Below are 21,856 nucleotides of genomic sequence, written 5' to 3' on the forward strand. Positions count from 1 at the left end.
AAAGTTTTCTACGGTAGCGTCTTCCTGTTTCTTCCTGTTATATCGGTTTATTCTTTTCCTTTGCCTGTGTTCACGGTACGCGACACATTCCCCAAGAAGGATATTCGCATTGATCGAACAAAGTAATGGCGAATTGATGGCGACCAATTATCGAACCGGGACGCATTTCTTCGTTTCCATGAATTTTTTTATGAAAATGATCGATGATGCGAAATACAAACTGCGAACGAAGAGGCGGCCGCTCTATGTCGAATAATAGGGGACACGTTCGCGTCGGGGGAATACCTACCGTATTTATTCCGTGTGTCGGTATTATTAATTGAAAATCCCCTATGCTTCCTGACACGGCCAGTGTTCCATATTTTCGTGAATTGCTGGGAATAATCTGACGCCGGGGTAATTCTCCCGTGGAAACAGTATTTCCTTTCACCGGGGAACCGCGGCCGCGTTTTTCCACTTCGAGCCCAACTATTCGCCAACTGTTGCCAGCACATCGGCCGAAACAACGTCCTCGTTACCGAATACTCGTCGAAATTCGAACAAGGACAAAGTACGGGGCCCGTAAAGGAGCTACCATTAATGTCAATGTCCATTAAGGCGTGTCGCTCAATACGCGTTGTCTCCTATCTTTTTCCGATTCCCTCGCACAATGAAGATTCTATGGTACTCTTGCTTCGCGAACCTTTAAACGGAATTCGAGATACGGTTTATTATAATTGAATTTTCTTATTTAGATTTTAACCAGAAACCGTACAGGAAAAATATGATAAATTTTTTTTTTTTTTTTGAGATTTTCGACGCGACTCTATTTTCCTATCGTTAACAAACTTCTCAAGTTGCAGCTGAAAATTGTAAAATGTCTGTTTCTAGAATCTGTAGTTACGATAATACGATGACTTTACGACACAAGGATGGAACGAAACGCTACAAATTCACAAGGTTTGCGATTAATCGAGAATTTCGAGGTATTCGTTGAAACGCGGCCGAATTACGTGCTATTTTTCATTTGTCCTGGACGCATGATGTTCTTGCATTTCGAAGACGATTCTCAGACGGACATGTCGCGTCCAAATTAAGGGTTAGACACGGAAGAAAGTTCCGCGCTGGTAAATTACATCAGTGGCCCAATTCCTCGAGCTTCCTCTTTCCTTCTTCTCCTTCGTTTTCAAATCCATACATCGCACGGATCGTTGGATTAATTAAACCTGAATTTAATTAAACAACCTACAACGCGCCGCTGAGAGTCAAGCGTTAAATAAATAAAGGTCGGGGTGCAAGGATTCGAAAGAGGCAGTGGGAAAGAAAATCGTAATCGAGGCCAACCGCGTGTTCCTGACTAAGGAAATTGATAGTGAACCAGGGAACGAAGTTGGAAGATCGCAAACATGCTGACCGACAGGATCAAATACGCCATGGACCATTTGTCCCACAAACAACACATTTCTCTATTGGCACGACCTAATTGGAGAAGAACGCAAACAAGGAACGCGCATATTTTGGTGAGTATCGCTCTGCATTTTCTCCATCGAGGCGATCAGTGTCGAGAAGAACTCAAACAAAGAACTCGCATACTCCGGTGAGTATATCTGCTGGCTTTTTCCTACGATCGGGTAACGTCGTATTTTTATCAGGCGAATCCTTACGGCATTCGACGAACAGCGTTGAAAGGACGAGCGTCGAAAAGAATCAAAGCGATGGCGCGGCCGAAACACGTTATCAAAAAATACGATCCAACGTGAGTAATTATGCGTTCACGCGATACGTATCCACGAGGATCGATACGGTCCGCTCGACTCTTTCAAAGCTAGCAGAGACGTAGTTGCAAACTGGTTTCTCGTCTATCCATAGAAGAGTACCACCACCGTATCCGCGAATCCATCCGAAAACGCTCGCGGCTAAACCCACGAAACGCATCCACGACTTGGCGTTGCCTACAAAGAGGTGATCTTCTTTCCGCGAGACAGGCCGGAACCTCGAAGAGAATTAACGAATTGCTCGTTCCCCGATCAGATTGCTGTTGGCGAACATGAGATTTCCCACTAGCAGCGGCAACATAGCCGAGACGCTATGGAAGGTTCAGAAATCGCGCTACCGGAAATATCGATTCTTCTGCAACGCCAGACAGCAGCGCGAGATGAAGAAGAAGTGAGTTAGACAGGCACATTTATCTAAACGTTGACTGCGTACTTGAAAGTGATGTACAGTGGCTCGCGAGACTATTCAGACACGTATCTACAATGGAATATTTTGCAGAATGTATTGCGCGTACCGTACGAAACTTTTTGAAATTTCATTAACACTGCAACGAGACAACGAATATCTTCCGTATAAGTTTGCGAATTGATTTCAAATTTTTCCGATACACTCGTGAATTTTACCCGAGCAGTCGTGCGTTACAGCGCTAACGAAATTTTGAAAAGTTTCGTAATACGCGCATAATATGTTCGTAAAAATTTCCTGTAACAAGAGTTGGAATACTTTTTTTTCGAAACAAGGTTCCAGGAATCTCACGATCTTCGGTGTATCCTATTGTAGATCGTTTCTAACTGTCGCGAAAAATTCCGAATTTGAATCATCGATCAATTTTACGATCTCGCTGCGATATCAAGTATACGTATTTTGCATCACGAGGAGGAAGCAGCTGCACGACTGTTCGTCGCGAAACGAAAGAATGACATGGCCTTGCAGATGACATCGAGAGAACGTCGACTGCAAGCGTCACAGGGAATGACGGGTAATCGGATTGTCCTTCGAACGTTTCACTCTCGCAAATGCGATCTCGTAAAGTCGGATTTGGATATCGAGCAAGGTCGTTTCCTTTCTCGCGGCCAACGAAGACAGGATCCTCGTTTGTCTGCTAACGCCGTACTCCACCGTAATTCGCGTCTCGCGTAACGTAGCAAGTTCACGAATGCAATTATCTACTTTCGAGGTGGTCTACTCTTTGATCAACTTTTCCCTTCTTGGGATTAAAGCGGTAAATTGAAGGTTGCGGGAAACGGAAAAAGTTGGCGAACGATTCGGTATCGCTGTTGGAACGATGGGAAATCATCGACGTGCCACGAGAATTTATCTTCCCTCTTTTTTTTCCCCTGGACATCGCACGAGGTTTAACGAGAAACCAGATATTGGCTTTCCACTTTCCATGTCGACTTTCCTGGGATACCTAACGTTACCATTAAACTTGGCGCGCAACTCGTGAACAGTTAGCAGACACGAGTACCCTAGATGTAATTATTAATAGCGCCCAAGGGTGTGCCGAAATTCACCAAACAAGTAGAAGCGCATGTTGCTTGCTCCTCCTCTCGGTTCCTTCACACCCTGCTCTTTCATTTTCCCGTTATTCCCGATACCGAGCGAAAACTATCCGCACGATGCGATAATTGCGCAACAGAGAGGAACCTGTTCCTCGTTGCTCGTTCCTGGGAATAGCCTAAATTTCATCCTAGTTTTCAATTTCACTTTTTACCTGGTCTCAATTTACCGGATCGCAGGCAAAAAATAATGGCGAAATTGCGCCGAGTGATCAAGCCGGAAGAATGGGATCAGCACATGGAGTTGTTGGAGATACTGGCTGCTCCTAAAGTTCCGCCCAGGCCTAGATTGCCTGTAAGAGCGTTACCAAGTTAGCGTAATTTAAAAGGAAATCACCGAGTCGAGAGACGAAGTTTTCCAAGTTATATGCCGGTGGAACGAGGCGGAAACGAAAATGGTCGTCGATCGACGTACGCAGATCCTTCGACGCGGTGTGCCTTGTCGTTTGATAAACGACAGATTCCACCGGTGTTGCCGGTGAAAACGTCGATGAAACGTAACGGGGACACGAAAGGGACGGGGAGAAAAACGAGCGTTCGTCGTTGCGCTCGTCATACAGTAGAAACCGAGTAGAAACCAAGTAGAAAGAGACGCGGTAACAAAGGTTCGTTTCGACGACAGAGATCGATACACAGAGTAACGGTGAATTGCAGGGTAAAAAGAAAAAATGGAGGCCGGTCAACATGCGGAGGATCGAAGAATTGTCGACGCCGCCAGTGAGAGAGATACCGCCGCCCAAGGACCCGTCCGAAGTGCCAAGAAGCGCTCTCACCTACAGGATCACCAAACGTCTCCAGAAGATTGCATACCCGAAGACAGTACCGGAGATTATACCACCACGGATCCTCGGCAAGGTTTCCCCGGGCGCGTTGAGGGCCGTAGGTACGCGCTAGAATAGCTCGGCTTTCCTTTCTTCTCTCGGATTTTTCTTTCGCCGAACTTACCACTCAGCGGACTCGTCGGAGGTTCTACCAAGGGATTTTCCAGCGTCAGAAATCGTTCGCGTGCTTACTTAAGGAAGTTAGCGCGGAAAATGGGCAAGTTGAAAATTCCGTTGTACGTATAAGCGGAGGAGCGCGGCGAATCGAAACGCACGCTGAAGGTCGGTAAGTTTGCGAGAAATTTAACCGATCCTGGTCCGAGATTCCGTTTAATTTCTCTCTCGTATTTCGAGTCAGCGTGGTTTCGCGAACCGTGAAACGGCGAAGAGTAATTAAAACGATGTTTTCCACGATTAAACGGCCGAACGAATACGCGATGTTTCACCAGCCAAGTCGTCCGCTTTCGAATAAAGAGAGATCACTTCCCCTCGACGAGGCACGAGCCACGGCCGTTTGCCTGGCAAATGTAAATTTCCTTCGAAATTTCCTCATTAGCAGGCGACCACGTTTCCGCGAGATAAGTTTGCGGACCTAATTCTTTGCGTTAGCCAATTAGCCGGTGCGTCCGACTAAACCGCCTTTTCTCCACTGCCAGCGTTCCGACGTCACTGCTGAATTAATTCTCTTCCGTGCCATTTGTTCGCCTTAAGTGCGAACGTTAGAAGCGACAGGATGCATGGTGTTTAATTTTGCAGCTACCCCGAGGACGATAATCCTGGCGAAGCCGGTTGAACGGCCGGCAGGGATGGAGACGGATCTTCGAGAAGACGCTTTCACGGTCTCGCCGATGGCCTTAAAAGCCAAATGCTCGAGGCGGCTAAAATTTTTAGCCCGTCCCAAGAGAAGGAGATGAACTCTGAATTAACACCGATCGCAATCGTGGAACAATAGCGCGTAACTTTCGTCCTCTACCATAATGTCACTTGTCACCGTACATTGTCCTTTATGCCGAATATAGAAAACGTTAGAAGTTTACAATTCTCTTGTACGTGTGTAACGTGTACTCTTGTTTCGAGTACTTTTCGCTTCCTTCGAATATGTTCGTGAGCCATAGGACGTAAAATTATCTAAGTATTCGAACATTTTCGTCAGCCACCGTATGACCTTAACCCTTTGCACTCTAAATTTTATTTCAATTTCGTTAGCAGCAGCTTTCGACCATTTTATGTGTTTTATTTGAAATTTACTTTAACTAAAAAAAAAGACAATTTAACTGAATAAAGGAAGAATGAAATTCACTTAAATACCAGTTTTATTCACACTATCGTTGCATTTTATAACTTTTAAGTGTATGATATATCTTGAAACAATTTCCAGCATGCAATCCTGGTTTTCTTTCACGTTTCACAAAAAAAGGTGGACATGAAAGAACGTATGAAGTGAGCTGGACAAAAGAGCTCCTGAGATAAAAACTGATGTCGAGTCACACTCGACGTAGGAGTGCAAAAGGTTAATGGACCACGCATCGACTGAACCACGTATCGACGTATCCCATCGGTAGTCAGCGTTTCGAGAAACAATGGTCCTATCCCGGATAACTACAACGGCTCGAGTGTCTAATTTATGTTTGGAAATTATTTGACGTTTCACGCACCATCGATTCGAGGAGCTTCTTCGCGAGCAACGTTCGCCATAGAGACCCGTAGGGAACTCGTTATCCCTTCGAATTGAACCGAAACGAGAGAGGGAAACCGTGTTGCCAATCTCAGCCTCTGATTGCCATCGCGAAGTCAAAGTTCCAGCATGTACCGGCGAATTAATATGTGCTTGACTGTTTCACCGGTGAGCAACGCTGGAAACTGTTATAATCGCACTGTTACGGAAATTCCGTCGGCGTTGCGCGTCTGTCTACCGCGGATCACTTAATTCCCCGAATAACTAGTCCTGCTTCGCGAACTAGTTAATAGGATTCGAGACGTAGAATTTACACGAGAAATCCAAATACCATGATTACCGCGTTCTACTTGAGCTGACGTTTCATTCCTAAAGTCAGCGACAAGTACAAAGACTGCAGGGAAAAACGGGATAAGTTTCCCACTGTTTCTCTACTTTCCACAGAGCAGCGATTTCGAAATTCCTTCGTCCAAAATCGTCCTTACGTTTCATTTTTTTCTTTTCCCACCCTGTGGATTTCAAAGATATTGTTTGTCGTATCATATTGAAATATCACTTGCCCCAGCGGTTATACCTTTTCGTAATCCTACAAACTTCAAAGAAAGAAGTACGAAAGCTGAATGAAAATTAGGCTATTGCGTACCAATAAGTATTGCTCTTTAGTCACGGAAAAAAAAAAGAAAAAACAAACATGAAAATTAACAAAAATATAGCTGTCGTACAGCTCGTTTTCCCTGTGATGTTCGTGCGATACCTTGGGACGATTTCTGCTCTTTTATTGCAAGAAAGATAGAGGATAATAAAATAAAAGAGAAATACGTCTCGCGAACGAAGAAGCGTGAAATAATGGGCAGGAGTGTTCAATAGTCGTGTAAAAATGTTGAAGATGCCAGAGGAAAAGAATACAATGGGGATTCTATAGCGACAGTTAGTGTGTTTACACCGGATCGATGTCTCGCGGTACATCGACGGCAACGATGTTCGATACGTGTCACGTATTCCGTACGGACGGACGTCCCGTGCTCGATAGAAATTCGATAGAAATTCGATAGAAATTCGATGGAAAGGAGTCCGAACGTGTGGAACTTCTCTCGTCGACCGAGCCACCGATCGCTTCCACTCGCTGCAACGATTTTGTAAATAGAAGGCTGGTTCTGGCTTTTTGTTCTCGTTGTACGGAAGCACCGTCCCCTCTGCTGGGCAAATTTGTTCCATTTTCATGCGGACTCGTTAGGAACGACATTCTTTTTTCAACCGACGGGAAACACGGAGCGGGAAGGTTGTTCAGGAAAGGTCTTCGTTTCCAAGGGAGAAACGAACAACGTCGATATTCCCTTTAGTCGAAATTAAAGGTATAAAACGCGACTCGAGATTCTTTCTTATCCTCTAATACCATCCGGTTACTATCTTTAATAAAATAAAATCGAATGTTTAAAAACTGTTGCACGTAACGTAAAAGTGCGGAAAGAGAAGAATGGGCGTATGGAGTACAGCTTTGTGATATTTTCGCTAGAAAACAAAAAATTGTAAAGGGAAGCACAGGAACGAATGGTCGGTTGCCAATATGCAGGTTAAATGGAGAAAATAAGAATACGTCGGTAGAAGCTAAACGATGCATAGAGTACGATCGAAACCAGCCACTTTTTGTAGAAATGCCATTGGATATTGTGGATTTGCTACAGGTATGATGACTCCATTGATCCTTAACAATCGGTTCAGCCAAACAAAAATTAATAACGAAGATAAAGAGCTTTCCGATGTAGTAAACTGACCTACTTTTATAACCGTAAAATCGATATTACATTCGCAGCAACCTAATAAATTACCAAGAGTAAATCGATTAGACATTACGCATAATCCTACTGGATGATGATGCTTTAGTATCAATCTATTTAGTATGAAATTCATCGAAACAAGGTTATAGAAACAAGTGTGCATACTTTGCGCAAACTAATTACTCTAATAAATAAATAACCAAGTCGTCTTTCTTCTTTCGAACGATTGAGAACAGAGATCAAGTTCTACAAGAATGGTTCGTTTCGTTTCCATGAGAAAAATGTAGCCACGTTGATTTTCTTTTCAGTTTAAATTAAAGTTGTTCTCGAGAGCAGAAACCGAACGAATGAAATGGCTCGTAAAATTTTCTCGGCCATCGTGAAGATAAATGGATTGTCTCTGCATCGTATACCTATTAGGCAGTATCAATATGCCTCAGTTTCGTGGATTGACACCGATTTGAGTGGAAACAGAGCAACGAGCTTGCTTCATCGTGAATCGTATTGGCCCCCCGTCGATCGTTTCAGATCGTATCTGTTTTCATTTCATTCTCCTCTCGATTCGATTGGAAACACCGTAGGAGACAAACCAGGAATTCAGAACGAGTTCCGTGTAATCCTTATTTCCAGACAATCATCCTGACAGAATCAGTGATCTCGTCGCGTGTTTCGTTATCCGTGCTTGAAAATAACAAGATTGCCGGATATGCATTTCTATTTTATAGAAGAAATCGCGTAACGCATTGATGAAACGCGCTACCGTTGCAAAGTACGCGGACGGTTCATTATCTTCGATGGGATGCATTTTAATTACGAGACTACGGATAAATCGAATTGCAGCGATTTTAATCTTTCTAAACATCATAGCTACGTATAATGGAATATTGTGACACCGTTAAATTGCTATTCCAATTTGTATTTTCCGCGCCTGCAAATAACAACATTTCCAGATACACGTTTTTATTCTGTGCAGCGAATCGCGTGACGTATTAAAATACACTATCGTCCGAAAATATTCCTGCGGTATATTATTTTTGACAGGACGTATTTTAATTAGAAAACTACGGACAAATCGAATTGCCACGGTTTCGATCTTTCTAGCCGCAGTGTACCTACGGTAGAATATTGCGACACGATTATATCTGTATCCAAAAATTTTATTTTCCGCCCCCTGGGCATAACAAGATTGGCAGAATTTTCAAATTTCTCGGTGAATCTTATGTAGAAAAATTAAGAGCGGCTTCGGCTTGCAGGGATCGTTCGGTACAGATGTAACGGAAAACACAAGGAGCAGAGGGACAACAGAGAAACATTCTAACCCAGGATCTCGTGGATTTCTATTCATCCGTTATTTTCCCGATACATTTCGTTCAAAAAGATATTATAGATTCACCGCAATACAGCAACGATCGTTTCCCCGCTTGTTGGGAATTCGTTCAACAAAAATATCCAATACGTCGAATCTTGCCAGAAACCATTAGCGGAAACGAAATATAAAGAAAATTCATGCAAAAGCTTTTTTATTTTTGAAACAGATTGTATTTATTAAGAAATAAAACGAGTGAAACTATAACGAACGAACTATTAACGTTTATGAGAATTAATATTTTTAATTAAGTGCAAGATTTTAAGCAGGTAACTGTCTCGCACACCAAAAATTCCAGACGAATAATTTGAATATTTTTGCATATTGTACGCATTTTATGTACTTTAACATCTTATATATTCAGATAAAACAATGAATATAAAACAACGAAAGCGGAATTTAAAAAATAAAAATAAAACGTCGTCAATGCTAGAAATTTTCGATCCATTGACGACAATTCGATATGAAACTCACTATAAAAGGCAATGTACAAGGTTGAAAATTAGTACGAGAACTACTTAATTATCTAAAGTGCTCTAAATTATATGGTGATCCATAATCGTAACTCGTAACTTTTCATTCTTTCGCGTCGCTAATAACCCGTGCAAAAGTTTAATGCGACTATAAATAATAAAAGAAAAATTGCTCCTTTTCCCGATCTTGTTCCATAAGTTAGACGAAACCGTATACGCTATGTGATAGTATCTTGGTCTAAACTAACAAAGAAGAATTATAAATCATCGAGTTCTGTAGATCCTTGGACAGTACAGACTTCAGATGCCTATTCACCGTACTTGATACACTGTACTCGACTTTCGTTCAAGCAGCTTACGCCAAGATATTTTTCGCGACAATATACGCAAAAGTCAACATCATTATTATTCCGTTACTTGCGGGTTCGTTTGCTTCGTTCTGTTTCTTCATAGAATTGTTCCAAGTGTCAGATACCGTTAATAAGTTATCATTAACTGAACGATAAATGTATTTTATTTTTACTTTATTTGTACTTTTTATAAAACAACACGAAAAACGTCTACTATTAATAAATAGTAAAAAGTATTCTTCTTACAGATTTACAAAACAAAGTGCGGAGAAAAGACTAATATTATTTTCAAAGCAATGGAAAAACTAAGATGAGAATAGCAAAAAAATACAAGAAATCGAACGATCCGTTGGAACGTTCGTTTCGTAACAAACCTGTTAAAAGAGTTCTTTCAATAAAATATAGCAGAATGTAATTGCCAAATGGCCGCCAGTGTTTTCGAAATATTTTTCGTTCTTTTTTCTTTTTTTTTTTTTTTTTTTTTTACAAATTTCCTCCGCGCAGCAAATTGTCAAGGTTAGCCAGAAAAAATGCACGTATCACAAAATAAGAACTATTGACATTGTATTCTCGAATACTGTACGCGAAACATCGTGCAACAATAGGACGACAAATATTGCAAACGTACAATGGATTACGTGCGACGCGAATCAACGTTCGTAAGAGTGAATTCGCGAAGCGGAAAAAAGCGGATGTTAGCGTAGCTGTAATTGAAGAGGTAGTTGCGGTAAGGGGTAGGGTAGAACCCTTTCGAAATACATCCACTACCACGTGACGAATGGAATGTAAATGTAAAGGGTCGAGGACGAGCGAAATCCTCTTATGATTCCGTCCACGTTCGGACACTCTTCTGCCTGGCTGTCGGAGCGGTCCAGTCAAGCCTTTCTCTCTCTCTCTCTCTCTCCCTCTCTCTCTCTCTCCCTCCCACTCTCTCTCTCTCTCTTTCTTTTCCAGTGTACGTCACTTCTAGTTCTCTTCCTTTCTCAGCCTCGTTGTATAGTGCAAGCAGAATTTCAACCAGACGTCAGGAAAGTTAAAGGTTTAGCGGAAATGAACGTGTAATCGTAGATAAGCGGATGCAGAGTGAAAACAGTTATTAACTAAATATTAAAGGAAGAAGGAATATTCCGCATTTCAGCAATAAGTTTCTATTAAACAGGAGTTTTCATCTCGACTGGTTCCTTCAAAGGGAAACGGAAATTAATAAACGGCATTCTTCGGATCAATTTCAAAGTTGTCGAGTATTACGAATTTGAAACTATGCGTGTATTATATCGAAATTGAATCACGTAGCCGGACCACCATTATTCCATGTTCACGGAATAATTAATACGATTGATCGATGGACGACGTTAATTAATGATCGATTATAATATTATTTTGGCACATAAACTTCTAAATTAAACACGCCAGTGAACGCAACGTGTCAAACACAATTTCGATGGATACATTCGAATTTTTTCTTTTCCAATTACTCCTAGTTTCCAATTAACTTTCCGTATTGCATCCATCCACCTATTAAATTATTTTCAATTAACATTCCCACGTTCCAACGAATTGCACGTCATCTTGCGAGTTGCCTATTTACCGGGGACATGTTTCTGCAAGCTACGCCGTTTTAAATCGTATCCAAGCGAAACATTCGCCAAGTGAGGTCGAGGTTCGGCTTTATTGGATATTGGAAAACGTCCCCATCTCTCTCCCGTGCCGCTGTAAAGGCTGGTCCTTGGAGATCAACGAGATCCTGCGGCCACCTACGATCATTGTTCAGACCTACGGCTATTCCAGGTCAATCCACGGGTCCCGTGGAAAGGCTGGCTTTACGAGACCTCACCCCCGATGACGGACGACACGCTGACTCCCGTAAATTTTCAAACTTCCTTCCTGCATTATGTATAGCCGTCGAAGTAGCCGTTTCCAGTCTGGGGAACCAACCGATCGCTCGCCTTCAGTCGCCACCAATCGAATGATTGAAGACTGACGTTTTTGCTGACTGACTTCTGTAACTTATTCGACGAATGAAAAAATTGCAGAAAAGAACGATTTTTGTTTTGAGCAAATATCCGTTCTATCGTCGTTAAGGAATTATTCTAAATTTTGTTACACGTCGTATCTTTTTTTCTTTTTTGTATCTTTTGGAAAAGGAATATATATATATATGTGTGTGTACAATAATCGTGTTAAACAATACACATCATACAACCAATTGAAACTTCTGGCGTATAAATTACGCTTCATCGATTATTTCAATAATACAGCTAACGTGATTGCTGCATTCTAATCTGCGCTAGATATTAGGTTGTCCGAAAAGTTTCTTTCGTTTCATAAGGAAATAATAGACGCACATTATACACGAACATAATAATAGAACTAGAACGAAATAGATCGTATCTAATTCAATAAAATAATATAAAACAGAAATTGTTGTTCATCTATTATCATCTTATGAAACGAAAGGAACTTTTCGGACAACCTAATATATTCATAAGTCTCGCATATCGGAGTTTAAAGAAAGAATATTGTTCGCAATGGCAGTCTCCTGGTGTAATTTACTCGTTAATTTTAATAACTGTTTCGCCTGAATAAAGATTGATAGCGAAACTAAAGACGCTTCTGATAAGAAATTCCTGAATGGAAAAAAGAACGAAATTTCGTAATGAAAGTCTTAAGTAAAACACTAGCACCGTAGCAAGTTGTTCTACTTTTATATCTATAAAGCGTTACTTGCTCGCTGGCTCCACGAATTTACCAAAAATCATTCGATTCGACGTTACACAACCCTTGTTCGCGATAACGGTTTATCGTTGAAAGTGTCGCTATCTTATAGGAACGCCACGAATGTCTATGCTTTATTCAAAGTAGTACGAATTATCCTCGCAAAAAAAAAGGAAACATCGTACTTTTTACGATAAAGAAATCGCTTCTCGAGAAAAAACTTGGTCATTTCTCTCGGATCATTTGCTTGATTAACACAACAGGTCGATCGATGGTCGCGGAAACTTGAACATCGTGTCGACGAAGTACCGTGCTTCTTGGACCGTGTCGGATACCGTGACGCAATTTCGCGAATGTGTTTGCATACTCAGAACTGTTAAGATCGAGAGAAGCAATTGGTAGAATGAAAGTTGACGAGAAATTAAAGGAAAAGGCTGGCGGTATCGTTTTCCACACACTTCGTTGAAACTCGTTACGAAATTGCAATCGTTTCTCTATACTCTGGGCGAAAAAATCAAAACGATCGTTAAAAGAGTTAACGTCTTTCCAAATAATCTCGATTCCACCAACATTCGACATAAGTCGAGCTCAAGTAGTAACGTAATCAATATCCGTGTAATCGGTTGCCAGGTATCGTTACTAGTGGCCTCGGGCTACGTTCGATAAAACCGTAGAACAACCAACTGATGACTTTTATGCTTTCTCATCTGTTTAATATAAAATATCGAGGATTCGATTAATTGCGGGTCGTCCAAGTCGACGAAGAACGCTTGTGGAAAATCGATAATTCTGTAATCGGGACGCGACGAAAAATGACGAGGAGCTCGTTCTCGATGACTTTCGGAGCGTGCGAATATTTTCGCAAAATCGCTGGCTGCGTGAATCGATGCGACGATTAGCTTTCGTTTGTTACGAGTCCGATCAATTAACGACTATCATCGAAGACCGAATTAAAATTAAATTATATAGTAGAATATTTGATAAAACAAGATAAATCGTTATCAAAGGATCTCGTAAAATTTAAAAATGTGTAAAACGAGACTCATCAGTTTCTATCTATTACTCGTGCTACGGCTGAAAAAGTAAAAAATATGTAGACACTTGCTTGTTTCTGGCAGAGAGTAATTTAGTTAAAAAATTACAAATGAGAAGATCCATCGCGATTTTATCCTTTATTAAAGCTGCCCTGGAATATCACGACGCGATAAAATCTAGTTTTTAAAGTTAATATGCAACAAGAAATTAGCATATGCCAATTTTAATTTAAAAAGTTCCCTATTAGCAGCTGCTTCGGTTGTCAAGCTTCAGATAAGGTAGAGAAGATTTTTCCAAATCGATAAAGAATCAACAATTGATAAAGAATTGATAAAATGATAAAGTTTATTTTAATGGTAATATTTAAAATCAGTTGATACTTGCACGAATAATATATTTAACGTTAACGTATCGTTGACAAGGTTTCAAGTAAACAGATGTTCGTCGATGCCAAAAGAAGATAGTAAAGATTGCTCTCCATCGTTACTTTGCGAGAACTTTAATCGAGAGAAATCTTAACTCCACGTACGGCAAAATACATCGTTTCTTACGACGGATAAACTTCTTTCCCGCATCGAAATTTTAGACATTTCGGTACAAAATTTATACTACGTATAAACTCTCTGCTAAGAAGTTGCTCGTTCGTATTATACGTCGGCATAATATACAAGCTTTGCGTATAATATCTTTTTTGCTACGTAGTTGTCTGCAAGCTGTATCCGGCAGCCAAGTATCTGGCAAATTATCCGCCTAATATTCTTCTACGCGATTATACGATCCTCTCTTGCTTTCCCTCGTTTCTCAACACTTCCCTTCCTGCCTGATACCATTCCCATTTCCTCGCCAACTTATGACTCCAACGTCACGCGAAACTTTTGCCATCAGAAAACCTGTTTTTCTATTTTCTCCTTATATACGTTACCGTGTCTATCGAATGTAACTTCTTTCCGACGTTTTCTCCGTTCCTTCCTTCCTTCCTCGCTGTTCTCCGCTCTCGTCCTTAATTTTATTTCTGCCATTCTTTCCGCACTTATCGTCCAGGTCGACGCTACGGTATCGCGTGTAACGTCTGTGTTTCGCGCGAGACGCGTGCAACCAAACGAAAGAAACAAGGTTTTGAGAGGCTTCAACGAATATCGCGGATACGATACACCGACGCGACGTTCCTGTACGCGGAAGACAATTGGCTTGAAAGCAACAAGCGAACGGGTATAAATTACTCAAAGGATGTACCTTTTTTTTTCACTTTTTATTTATTCGAACCATCTCTCTTTCTCTCTCTATCTATCTATCTTTCTCACTAGGGACAGGAGCGCTGGAAGAAATTATTATTCGAACCGTATTTCTCTCCTCTCGCTCTCTCTTTCTCTCTAGGAACAGGAGCGCTGGAAGAAATTATAACACCGAACGATCCCACAAAGGCAAAAGCGTTCGCGTGACCCTACCTTGGTCGCAATAAAGAGTACCTACCTAAAGAGTGGCGGCACAAGTAAAGTACAGACGGTTTTCAAATTATTAGAAATTCTCACGGAAGAATTCACGATAACGAGAAACGAATCTAATTACATACGTTGTTTATTCCGTCTCGTCGGGTTTCCCGGCTCCAGCCAAGATATTTCATTTCACGGAATACGTTTTACAGATATGTTTTAATTAAATGGACGTCCGCAGTGGCTATCGCGTAATTAGCGTTGTTTCAGTGAAATCGATGCCTGTTTCAGATCGAAATCCGGTGACCCGCGCAACCAACGTCGGAGAAATCGAACCTTTCACCGCAGTCGTCGCGCCGTGAACCGCGATTGCTCGTATGCAACGAGCGAAATTAGGCGGAAGGCCGTTCACCGAAGATCAACGAGGCGCCATTTCACGTTGAAATAAATCATTAATTTACCATAGCTGCAGCAAGAGCATACGATTCGCAAAGAAGGAAAAAACGTGGTGAACGATGTTCGTTCGTTCGCGAATAACTTTCGCGTCAGTTTTACGCACACGAGGCTCGAAACTTTCGGTTCTCGCTGGAAAGGGATGGAGGAGCATGGAGACAGGGCGACAAACAACCAGCCAAGGAATCTAATTTTACGGTGTGCCGGCTTCGATTTCCGCACGATCCGATGATTTCACCTAATAAACCTCGTGTTCGTTCACCGCGTTTAACGAAACCGGAGGCAGGCTGTTGAGGGATGAAACGCGATCGTTGACAGGCTCGATCCGCTGACAAACAATTACCACGATATCGGCCACAAAATTCGTATTACAAGCTGCAAACTAGTTCTGACTAGCAAATAGGTAACGACGTTTGCCGAAACTGCTGTTTAATATAAACGTTAACAACGTACGTGTTTAATATTTCGCGATGCAAGCCACAAAATCGAAGTAACCGCGGTGCATGTAGAATTCCGATTAATTCACCGTAATGTTCGGTCGAGCACGACCGCCAAATACATAGATCGTCAGGCGTTTCGCCTGGTCATTAACGCGTACCGAACCGAGAGGAAATCGAAGCAGAAATTGACGGTGAAAAAGTTATGTCGAAAAAGTTACGTGGAAATTTAATAAAAAAAAAAAAAGATTACAAAAGGAAAAAAAGAAAATTTCATCGGTAAAGCACTCGGACGAAAAAAGTTTAAAAGTAAAAAAAAACGAACGCGAAGACGAATCGATCGCGCAGGTACGTTCTATTTAAACATTAGAATCTCCCGAGCGTTTGCCACTTGAAAGGCGAAACGCGTTGATTGAACGCGCCGAGATCTCGAGCAACGTATATTAAATTATTATTCATTATCTCGATTGCCGCAGCCTCGACTTCTTTTTAGATACCAATTTCGGCTGGTATTGCCGAGACAGCGTCTCATAGAAGCTCTAAACCGTGCTTTAGCCACGAAAGCAGCTCGAAAGGAAAAAATAGGGGAAACCAGTTAAGGGAGACGTTGCATTCGCTGAATCGAGCCTCGGCTCGACTTTAAACGGCCGCTCATAATTCTCAATGAATCCGAAAGCAACTGTCAATACGCGAAATTAAACGGTCAATAAACCTTGGCGAACGGCAGCCAGAGCTTTTTGCACGATCTATAAAACACGTAAAATAACCGCGAATAATGCTGCAATTCGACCCTTTTACGTCGTCGCCATGGAGCGGTATATCCGTTTCACAGAGGCGGGATAATAAAGCGATTGCGGAAAGGTACCCCTAAAATCCTTTTAATTGGTCGTTACCACGAGAGGATATAACGGAAACGTGGCTTTTTCACGAAAGGAAAAGAGAGCAAGAAATCATTACCGATGACACGCGGCGAAGAGATTCACCGAAAAAATGTAGAATTTTCAACTCTTCCACGATGTAAAGAAATTCGTGCGAGTTTCGGATAAATTTAGGCTGGAAGCCTGAAAAAACGCTCGAGGAGAAATAAATTTGAAAATTTCTGCAGTATCCACCAACTTGACTAATTCTTCACTAAACAGGTTCAGACCTTATTCTCTCTTAAACGAGGTTCTAAAAGAAAAAGATTTATTCGACGTTTTCAACTTACCTGCGCATGTAGAACAACTCTCTGTCGCCCATCTATTCCTGTCTAGTCGGAAATTAGTCAAATTGGTATTACGTATAGTTGACAAATTTTCAAACTCTAGTTTCTCGAAAATGAAACCGTCAACGCGATTTAGTTATTCTTGATTTTCGTCGTATTTTCAGCCATAGGATCTCCCTGGCTACGTACCACGGTGCATAAACTGTCTTGTCCAGGTGTAAAAAATAATATTAAAATACCAAACAAGTACGCATATCAGAGACAAAAAGATTTCCGTAACCGAAAGAAACTAATATCTACCGCTTGCGAGATTAATTAAAATTATCAGTATTTATTTCTTATAAAAACTCGAAGGTTCATATTGTTCGTATCTGTGCGATAAATGCAAGAGATCTTAACGATAAAGATGTAGTCATTTTCTCAGTCGTTCATTACGAATTCTTCGTTGTTTTATTACACTGTGAGAAGGTTGAAGCGTGTCAAGGCGAAAGTCATAGAGATACCGAACGATAAAGAAAAGAAAGGAATAAAAAAAGCGCGGAGATAGAGGAGATTTAAAGCGCCATAACTCAATGGGATCGGCGCTATATTAATCTTCGGGATTTTCATTAACTCTGTAGAATATGTTCTTTTTTAATCTGCGCGTGATACGGCAGCGACGGATCGTTGAAACTGAATCCGCGCGTTGCAAGCGTGGCTTGCTGAGGAAACTGTGCTTGCGTGCCGTGGCCGATAACGCTAAGTTGGAGGCTTAGCTAAAAGGAAATAAAGATAAATGACGGCATTTCGTGCAGGACAAATTGAAAGTGGAAGGGTGCCATCATATATCAGTATTTGTTCTGGTCTCTCGCGCATCGCCAATAACCCGCAACATCTCGAGAATCTATATCTTCACAATTAAGAGCGACAGCTACGACGACAGCTGCCACTCTCGGCCACTCGAATTCCATTAAAACAATCTTTCACAGCCGATTTCGTCTGTATGTTTCGTTTCTTCTTTAACCACGCTGTATTCTTCCGGTCATTTTCGAGCCAACTGCATTCTCAGAATATGACGAAGATGAATATGAAGGAACTTTCACGAATACGCACGATTTTTCATTTCAATTTTATGTTAAAACAGTCGAGGATCGAAAATTTCACGGCAGCGAGGTCGGAAAATATAGTTTCGGAGGGAACGGAAGAGAAAATTTAGCGAAAGTTGGCCGCAGCTCATCTCTTCGAAATGAAAAAATTAATAAAGTCGAACAAGTGGAATTTTGTTTCTCGGCAATGGACGAAGAATAGAAAAATTGCTTGCAGTAGTTAGAAACAATAACATCCCGATGGTATTATTACAGCACGATAATGTTCAAACAAAATTCGCACAAGATGAAATTTCGCCCGTGATAGCCCCCAAGGATTAAGACTGTGATAAATCTCTCTCGTATTCATCCCTGTAACTTCGTTGAGAGTTTAAATTTTGATAAACTGTTGCGTACGCTTAGAATCTTCAAAAAAATTAAAAATTCGATCGTTTTAGACATCAGGACGGTGTACCCTTTAATCCGCAATTTTCATCTCCATTTAGTAACGAGGATGTTAGAGGGAAGAAAATATGACGTCCAACATTATCCAACACGGTTTACAATAGGAAACCTTGGTCCGTTTCAATATTGACTGTATACCTGCGAATATATGAAACGTTTCTGCTTTCTATTCGTAAAGGGATAGAACACAGACAATGCAAAATAGGGAAACGTTTCTTGTGGAAATATTTGATTTTATGTCAGATCTCATCGCTGACTTGGAAGGTTGCGTCGAAACAGACATGATTGCAACACGCCTGAAATTTCGGAAGCCCGTTTATACGAAAATAGCGTCGATCCATGCTGAAGCAGGACGGCGAAATAAAAACCGGCCAACGTAGTTTCAAATCTGACAAAGACAAATAGCGTTTGCCGAGCACGGAATCGAAGCGACGCGACCAACTATTCGCGTGATAATAACGAGCGATCGTCCAGAAACGCATCTCATTTGTCAGAAACCGAATCTATTGCCAGTCTCGTTTCCTTGTAGATATCCTGCCTGATAGTTGCCATTTACACCGACGAAAACTATTCGTCTCCGAGCAGCTTTCCTGTTCCGGCTGCTCCATAGAAGACGTAAGTTCGTTGTGCTTACGCATATTACGGTCTTTGAAAGATTGATATTGTCGTTAAAAATTTGAAAGTAATTTAGAGTCGAAATAGTAAATGGCGTAAGCGATGACAAAATAAAGCGATATTTTTTAAAGAGAAGGTAGATTGGTGCACGGTCTGTCTGAATAATATACCACTTTTTACTGCAGTTTCGAACTTACGTTTAGATACAAATAGAACGTCAAATACGTATGCAACCACGTTTACAAGTACTAAGACCTTTTTGTAGAAACTCTGTTATATCGCAGACATTATGCAAATATTATTCAAACGTTAAAGGGAGCGTTTCCACTTTTGCCACTTGTACGCATTCCTCGCTGTTTCAACAGCTCCATAAAAAAGATAAAAGAGAGGAGTTAATCGATGATTCGTATTTGAAATTTCTGTCGATGGTTATTAGAACAGTAATTCGAGTTTCATGGAAAATAACTATACTTGTGTCCGCTCTCGATACTCGATCTGTTAGCATTCTGCTTCTGTTTCGTTATTCCCTTCTTTTAATTCAACTTGGTTTACATTATCGTACGTTTGTCGCGATAACGATGTCGCTTAGAACAGAACTTTAGAAATTCAAATATAATTTAAACCCGATCGCGAGCAGTCGTTTTTATCAGAAAGTAATTCAGTCGCTGAGCTTCGATCAAATTGTCACTTCCTTGCTATCGACTGCTGTCAGTCTCCTATAAAATTGGATTAGAACACGTAACAGAATTTTGAATCGATGGTAACTATATTGGAAAGTTGTAGCCGAACGCAACGGTGATTCGCTTGCGATTCAATTCCGAATTCTGATCTCCGAATTCTTCGCTGGCCCCGTGTACTCGATAACCAAAATCGAGTTTTCAAATGTTTCATTTGTCGGAACACGCAGCCGCTGTAACCATAGCCTAATGTTAGGTCCCCGCTGACCTGGACTCTACGCAAATTGTTCATGCACGGAGCCGCAAATACTCACGGGCAAAACACACATACACTCGTTGTGAATAGAGCCTTTCATGTATCGTTTCCCTAGCGAATAGTGTTCTCTGTTCACTGACAAATTCGCCGCGCGCTACTTGCTATTTGCAAAAGTGTCGACACTATCGGCAAACAGCAGCGTAGATTCAGCATTACGTATCGATATTGATTCGGCATCGATGAATTGGAAGAAAAGAAGCGAGACGAGTAAAGGCAAGAGGATACAGAAGAAAAAGATGGAGGAGAAGAGAAGAAAAGGAGAGAAAGAGGGAATGAAGAAACATAAGCGAAAGAAAGAAGAAGTAAAAGAAAGGAAAAGAAAGGGAAGTAGAACTGAAAGCACGGCAAAACGAAGAGATTGAAGGGAAGAAAAAGGGAGCATTAAGAATAGTATTTACTTTTTTCCTGTTTACCTATCAGAGTTACAGCAGCGATTAAATAATGCTTGTTTAACCCGAGATTCTTATACTCTTCTATCCTTTCTCAATAATTTAATCAACTTCGATCTTCGCCTTTAACACCGTGTCTTAAAACGCTTTCTTAAAACAATTTCTATCTAATTGTAACTCTGATTAGTTTAGCTGATTAATCGTTATTCGTTTAATTCCTAATTTTCTTTTTCTTTTTTTTTTTATGTTCACGTCGTAAAGGCACATGTATCACAGGAAAATAAAAGGTACTAAGATAATGCATATAATTAAATGTCCGAAAAAATGGTCTTGGGATAATCTGATGCTTAAACGTAGAACGTAGATACTTCCATGTTGGTCGACAGCCGTCTACTACCAATTCAGCTCCGTTAGCGAGTGACAGTATTTTTATGTTACATCTTGTCCCGATGACGTGACAATTAAAAGATTCGCGTGGTTAAAGCAGAAGGTCGGCCAGGAAAGGTAAACAGAGAGACCCGGCCCGAGCAACTTTTTTTTATCCGGGAAAGTTTAATTACGTTTTCGTTAAGCTTTGACATGGCCGATCTGATTACACGGAACAAAAGTTTTCCGCGCCGCGGAAAAATACATGCGAGAGCCGAGCGCACGCAGCAGCTGTCGGTTTTGCCGCTTTCGACTAGCTAGCGACCTATGTCGGAGATAATTTACATGGAAATGAGAATCGGCATTGATTTTACGTCGAAGCCAGTAACAGAACTAGCCGGGTGATAGATTGTCCCGCTGCCTGACGTCGATCAAGTTTTCTTGTCGAAAAGCCAGAGTGGAATTCCCCCTTGCTTCGACACCGGCGCTAGCGTTCGCCTCCTTCTCGATCGAATTCACGCTTTCTCGCTTCCTCGACGAATGTAAATTCCTGTCCAACCAGTGATCCTGTACGTGTCGATACACGCGCCTCGCTCAGCAGCCTTGTTTTATATTTTTTATTGCGGTTACACTCGCGACTTCGTCGCAACGCGTCTAGCGAGTGGCACAGCCTCGAGTTTTCGCTGGCGGAACGAAATAGACGCCAAGTTCGTCGCAAATGAAACGAAATGTGCCGCGAATAAATCGTTTTCCTCTTCTTTTCCATCTCGAAATAACTTCGAAAGGAGAAGTAATTTAAATCTATCTAGATGCAACCGTAGAAGTCGTAGCTGCGACGAAAGAACAACGCGTCGAGCGAAACGATTCGACAAATTACAGCGATCACCGTAAGTTCTACATTTCTTTTTTTTTTATC

The 21,856-nt window shown here is 41.3% G+C and overlaps 1 protein-coding gene across 1 annotated transcript; it reads left to right on the forward strand.

Annotated features, from left to right (window-relative positions):
• Positions 1-1,385: 1,385 nt before the first annotated feature.
• Positions 1,386-5,196, forward strand: LOC100744067. The gene is made up of 7 exons (XM_003490630.4): positions 1,386-1,499; positions 1,632-1,735; positions 1,849-1,941; positions 2,011-2,145; positions 3,495-3,609; positions 3,969-4,197; positions 4,892-5,196. Exons 1-7 carry the CDS (start codon positions 1,386-1,388, stop codon positions 5,047-5,049), a joined length of 948 nt encoding a protein of 315 aa, XP_003490678.2. The 3' UTR covers positions 5,050-5,196.
• The last annotated feature ends 16,660 nt before the right edge of the window (positions 5,197-21,856 follow it).

This window comes from Bombus impatiens, unplaced genomic scaffold, assembly GCF_000188095.3.
Source record: "Bombus impatiens unplaced genomic scaffold, BIMP_2.2 scf_0463, whole genome shotgun sequence".
NCBI classification, from domain to species: Eukaryota; Metazoa; Arthropoda; class Insecta; order Hymenoptera; family Apidae; genus Bombus; species Bombus impatiens.

Bases quoted from the DNA above. Each gene is read 5' to 3' on its own strand.
- LOC100744067 (XM_003490630.4), top strand. From the start codon at position 1,386: ATGCTGACCGACAGGATCAAATACGCCATGGACCATTTGTCCCACAAA. The intron at 1,500-1,631 runs GTGAGTATCGCT...TATTTTTATCAG, and splicing joins CAAGGAACGCGCATATTTTG to GCGAATCCTTACGGCATTCG. The intron at 3,610-3,968 runs GTAAGAGCGTTA...GGTGAATTGCAG, and splicing joins CGCCCAGGCCTAGATTGCCT to GGTAAAAAGAAAAAATGGAG.